Here is a 6,250-nt window from a genome sequence, read left to right as displayed (position 1 = left end):
TGTTCCCAGATCCTAGGAGAGTAGTTCTGACAGGTGGTATGACCTCAGTAAATGTTTACTTGAATGAAGGAATGAGGAAATGTTTCTGACCTGTTATTCAAGTGTGTTTTTTGCCAGAAATTTCTGTGTATTTCAAGAAGAATTCTCAGATTTTTATCAGTCACATATCTGCTTGGCATACAGGGGACGTGCACTTAATGGTTTTGTAAGGTTAACTGTTGACTGCATGATTTTCAAATACTTTGAAGACAAAAACCACGTTTAGCTTAATCTTCTTTCCAAAGCAGAGCACTCAGTCTGTCAGGTCATAAGTCATTACAGTCATGTGCCACATAATGATGGTTCAGTCAACAGTGGACCACATCTTAGGATGGTGGTCCTATAGAGGATAATGGAGCAGGGTGTGTGTGGTAGGCTCTATCATCTAGGTTTGCGTAATTACACTCTCTGCTGTTCACGTAAGGAAGAAATTGCGTAATGATCCATTTCTCAGAATGTGTTGTGATTGTTAAGTGATGCATGAGTGTATATGAAAAGTGACTTTTTGGCCTTTTAGCAGGTTTGAACATTTCTTGCACAAAATAGCACCTTCCTTGGTGTGGAATGACCCCATCATAAATGTGATGGTTAGAAGAGTTGTGGTACATTCACTTTCCAGCACTGAGGCTTCTTTCTTCTTTCAAAGCCTACCTGGAGTAGAGGAGTATCGGAGATAGTTGGGGTTTCTTATCACAGCCAGTTTGGCTCTGTGTCACCTACAACCAGGCCTAAAGTAGGAAACATTTCTGATGGCTTGAGAAATTTCATTGTGTCTAGGAGTTAAAATTTGGCTGAATGGTTTTTTCATATATTTTCTTTTGAAATAGGAATTGCTAAAAATTTTTTTATTATAATGGGATTTAGAAGAACTTGTTCAAACCACAAATAGTCAGGTTAGCAAGCTTTTTGGAATTGTTTCAAATATGGAACAATCTTGGAAGAAGTCACCATTGCCAAAATGTTATAAAAGTGTTATAAAAACATTTTTACAACTTTGATAAACTACTTGTTCCTCAAGATAGCTATCAATTATAAGTGATAGAGAACTAATAACTGTGAGATTGGCAAGGCTGATTTATACTTACTTTAGTAGCAGATGGGGGACTAAAGCTCTGTCGGAAAAATGCCGAAGTTAGGTTTGATAAATTATGACACTGAGTATTTTTATGTTAGTAATCATAAAGTATAAAGTGTAATTAAAATGTAGGGTTGGGGAGGAATAAAAGTAATATCATCAAAATGCAGCATTTATCCTTAACAATGGAAAATGATGTTGCAAAGAAGGTAGGTATGAATGTTTTTACCAATGTTTTAATCCTCATTTTTACTCGCAGTTGATTTATACTGATTCTTGTTATTTTAGAGGTTATCAAAAAAATTTTGATTATATATCTTATGGATAAATTAAAGCTGAACTCTTTCTGTTCTCTCACCCTTGATAGGGATACGGTAGCCCATCTATACCAGTAGGAAGGAAGGAAACCCATGCCTGGGCCAACACTGTAGGAACATCTCTTGCTCAGGCCAATCCTGTAGGAATGTCTCTTCCATCGGCAGCATGCCTGGAGCTGCAGCAGCCAGACCACAGGAAGAGTCCACCGCTTCCCAAAATTGTCTCCTCATATTCATTGCAGCATTATTTCAAACAAGGCATCCCATTTCCTGAGATTGCTCTGCTACCCTCCTCTTTCAACAAAGATGCTGGAAGTACCGTGAACGCCATCTCATCTGCCCAAGCTGCTGTAGCAGTACCTGTGGCAGTTCTGCCACAGGGAGAAACCAATCCGGCAAATAACCGTGATATGGTGAATTACTCAGCTTTAGTGGAAAATGACAGCAGGAACCCAGCTATTACCTCATCATCTTTCTGCATCCCTCCCAATTTGGGTGAGTTTGAAATGATACATATTATAAGTAGCATCCTTTAATCTAGATTTAAAGACATTCTTAATGCAAACTAGTGTTTTTAAATTAAAACTTTTATCTTGAGATCATTATAGGGTCACATATAATTGTAAGAAATAATACAGAGATACCTTTTACTCAATTTCCCCCAGTGGTGACATCTTATAAAACTATGGTTGTATTCATTTGTGTATATTCATTTGTGTGTCTGTGTATTTAGTTTTATGCAGTTCTATCACATGAGAAGGTTTGTATGTTTATCACCGTAGTCAAGATACAGAACAGTTCTATCACCAGAAGGTTCACTTGTATTGCCCTTTTATAACCAAACCCATCCCCCTCTGGCAGCCCTTTCCTTCTCCACTCACGTAGCCTTAATTCTGGCAACCACTCCATCTCTATAATTCTGTCACTTCAATATCGTTACATAATTGCACGTGTATAGTATGTACCGTTTGGGTATTAGTTTTTTTCACTTGACATTATTCCTGGAGATTCAACCAAGTTGTGTGTATCAGTAATTCCTTCCTTTTTATTGCTGAGTACTGTTTCATAGTATAGGTGTACTGTGGTTTAACTATTCATCTGTTGAAAGAAATTTGGGAGTTTTTGTCCAGTTTTTGACTATTAGGAGTATGACTGCTGTGAACATTCATGCACAGGTTTTTGTGTAAATATAAGTTTTTATTTCTCTGACACAAATATCCAAAGTGCAGTTGCTGGTTATATGTTAATTGTATGTTTAGTTTTTTTGAAAAACATTTTAATGAGATAGAAATGATGTCTTCGTGCACTATAACAAAATGCCACAGACTGGGTAATTTATAAAGAACAGAAATTTATTTTCTCACAGTTCTGGAGGCTGGGGAGTCCAAGATCAAGGCACTGGCAGATTGAGTTGCCTGGATAGGGCTGCCTCCTCAGGAGGGAAAGAACACTGTGTCCTCATATGGCAGAAGGTGGAAGGGCAAGAGAGCCGAAGGCTGTGTGAAGCCTCTTTTCTAAGGGCCTTAATCTCATTCATGCAGGAGGAGCCTTCATGGCCTAATTGCCCATTAAAGGCCCCATCTCTTAATACAATCACATTGGCAGCATCTGAATTTTGGAGAGGATGCATTCAAACCATATCAATCGATATGCAAAAAACTGCACATATTTATTGTACACAATTTGGTGGGTTTGGACATATGCATGTTTAGTTTTATGAGAAACAGTCTGTTTTCCAGTGTGGCTGTACCCATTTTACATTCCTGCCAGCTATATATGAGTGATCCAATTTCTCTGTATCCATAATTCTGCTCTTTCTGTTATTCTTTCTTCCTGATGCTCCAAGATTCCTTCTTTTATCATATACTTTTTTTATTGAACATGATTGATTGTACATATATGTGAGATACAGCATTGAATATCAATACCTGTGTGCAATATATTCATTGTATACTTTTTTGATTGAAGATTTTTCTTTAACCTTTTTTTAAGAATAAGTCTGCTGGGGACAAATTCTTTTAGTTTTCTCTTGTGTGCGATGTCTTTATTTCCCCTTCTTTCCTAAAGCATAGTTTTGCCTGGTATAGACTTTGTAGATGAAAGTTCTTATATTACAGCACTTGAAAAACTTTTCGTTTTTAGAAATGCCAGGAAAAGCAGAAATCAGACTTGAAAACAGCACTGAGACAGTACATTACCCAGCTTTACTGGAAAATAAGAGTGGCCGAGATATTGCCTCTCCGTTTGTCTCCATTCCCCCCAATTCTGGTGAATTTGAAATGATACATATGACAAATAGCATTGTTTAGTCTAGATTCACCAACATCCTTAATGCAAGCTACTGTGACTCTTTAAATTCAATTTTTTAGTTTGAGATAATTTTAGATTCACATGCAGTTGACTGAAATAATTCAGAGATCCTGTTTATGCTTTAGCTATTTCTTCCAGTGATAATGATCTTTAAAATTATAGTAAAATATCACAACCTAGATATTGACACTTATACAATCCACAGATTTTATTAAGATGTCCCCAGGTTTATTGGTATTAATTTGTGGTGTGTGTTTACTTCTATGCAGTTTTATCACGAGTAGGTTTGATGTCTACCACCACGGTCAAGATACAGAACATTTCCATCACCACAAAGATGCCTCATCTTGCCTTTTTATAACCACAATCAGTTCTCTCATGTTATCCTTCCCTTCCAACTTTCCCCATTCCTAGCACCTGGAAACTATTGATCTGTTCTCTGCTTATAACTTTGTCACTTCAAGAATATTACATTAAGGGAATCCTACAGTACATAATTCTGGGGAATACATTTTTCACTCAGCATAATTGTCTGAAAACTCATCCAGGTTGTTGCATGTATCAACAGTTCCCTCATTTTTATTTTTGAATTGTATTCCATGGTATGGATATACCATAGTTTGTTTAACCATTCACCCATTGAAGGGACATTTGGGTTTTTCAAGTTTTTGGACATTATTAGTGAAGCTGTTATGGACATTCATAAACAGGTTTTTGTGCAAGTGTAAGTTTTCATTTCTCTGACATGAATGCCAAAGGGTGCAATTGCTGGGTCTTATGGTAATAGCACGTTTCGTTTCATAAGACACTGCCAAACAGTTTTTCAGAGAGTATGTACCATTTTCCATTTCCACCAGCAACGTATGAGTGATCCAGGGTTTCTACATCCATATTTCTGTTCTATCTATTGTTTTTTCTTTTTTCCCGATGCTCCAAATTTTCTTATTTCATTAATTTCTTTCTGTTTGAATAATTTTCTCTAGCCTTTCTTTAAGGTTCTTTTAGTTTTTGTTCATGTGAAGATGCCTTTACTTCCCCGACATTTTTCAAGGATAGTTTTGGTGGGTATAGAATTTACAGTTGAGAGCTTATTTTCTATCAACATCCTGAATGCAAGTCAGTGGTAGCTCTTTTTTTAATTAAGCTTTTTTTGAGATCATTTTAGATTCATATATAGTTGTAAGAAATTATGCAGAGATCCCACTTATGCTTCACCCATTTTCCCCAGTGATAACATCTTGCAGAACTGTGGTAAAATATCATATCCAGGGTATATTTACATTGGTTAAATCCACATGTGTGTATTTAGTTGTATGTGATTTTATCATATGAGTTGGTTTACATGTCCACCACTATAGTCATGATGCAGAACATTTCCATTATCATCACAAGGATCCCTCATATTGCCCTTTTATAACCACAGCCATCTCCATCTGATCTCCCTCCCCTCCCACCCTGCCCCATCCTAACCACTGACAATCAGTGATCTGACTTCCCTTTCTATAATTTTCTCACTTAAATATTGTTATTTAAATGGAATCAAACACTTTGTAACCTTTTGGGCATGGCTTTTTTTCACTAAGCATAATTTCTTGGAGGCTCATACCAATTGTTGCATGTATCAATAGTTCCTTCCTTTTAATTGTTGAGTACTATTACATGGTATGGGTATACAACTGCTTATCTGTTCACCGAATAAATGCCATCTGGGATGTTTTCATTTTTTGGCTATCACAAGTAAAGTTCTATGAACTTTCATGTACTGGTTTTTGTGTAAACATAAATTTACATGCAATTCTGGGTCATATGGTAATCCATGTTTAATTTTATAAGAAACTGCTAAAAATTATTTTCAGAGGGGTTGTTTCATTTTACTTCCTCACCAAATATATGAGTGATCCAGTTTCTCTGCATATTATTTCGGCTCTATTATTTTTTCTTTGTTTCTGATGTTCAAAGGTTCATTCTTTCATCACATCCTTTCTATGAGAAGATTTTCCTTTTGTCTTTTTTAAGGGTAAGTCTGTGAGGGATAAGTAATTTTAGTTTTCCTTCATGTGAGATTGTCTTCATTTCCTGTATGTTCTTCAAGGATAGTTTCACTATGTATAAATTCATGGTTGAGAGGTCTTAAGCACTTGTAAAATGTTCTTTCTGTAGGTATGCCAGAAACAGCAGAAACCAGCCTGGAAAACAACTCTGAGACAATGAATTACCCACCACATTTTGTAAATGGCAGTGGCCAATGCTCTTCCACTTCATCCAACTGCATCCCACCTAATGTTGGTGAGTTTCAGATGATACATTATAAGTAGCACTATTGAATCTGGATTCATCAACATCCTTGATACAAGCTTGTTGAAGCATTTTTTAAATTAAACTTTTTATTTTGAGATAATTTTAGATTCACATGTATTTGTAAAAAATAATACAAAATGATCCCCTTTGCACTTTACTGTTTTCTCCCAACAATAACATCTTTCAAAACTGTAGTGAAATAATACAATCA

General features: G+C 36.1%; 1 protein-coding gene across 1 annotated transcript in view; it reads left to right on the top strand.

Annotated features, from left to right (window-relative positions):
* BEND2 (BEN domain containing 2) overlaps positions 1-6,250 on the top strand; it is a 42,776-nt gene that overhangs the window by 15,700 nt on the left and 20,826 nt on the right. Inside the window, 3 exon segments of the mRNA XM_008581072.1 lie at positions 1,482-1,926; positions 3,574-3,699; positions 5,902-6,027. Of these exon segments, the coding sequence (XP_008579294.1) occupies positions 1,482-1,926; positions 3,574-3,699; positions 5,902-6,027 (697 nt within the window).

Source organism: Galeopterus variegatus, unplaced genomic scaffold (assembly GCF_000696425.1).
Source record: "Galeopterus variegatus unplaced genomic scaffold, G_variegatus-3.0.2 Scaffold2254, whole genome shotgun sequence".
In the NCBI taxonomy this organism is placed as follows: domain Eukaryota; kingdom Metazoa; phylum Chordata; class Mammalia; order Dermoptera; family Cynocephalidae; genus Galeopterus; species Galeopterus variegatus.
Note: the sequence above shows the minus strand (reverse complement) of the source record. Positions and strands in the feature narration are given on the sequence as shown.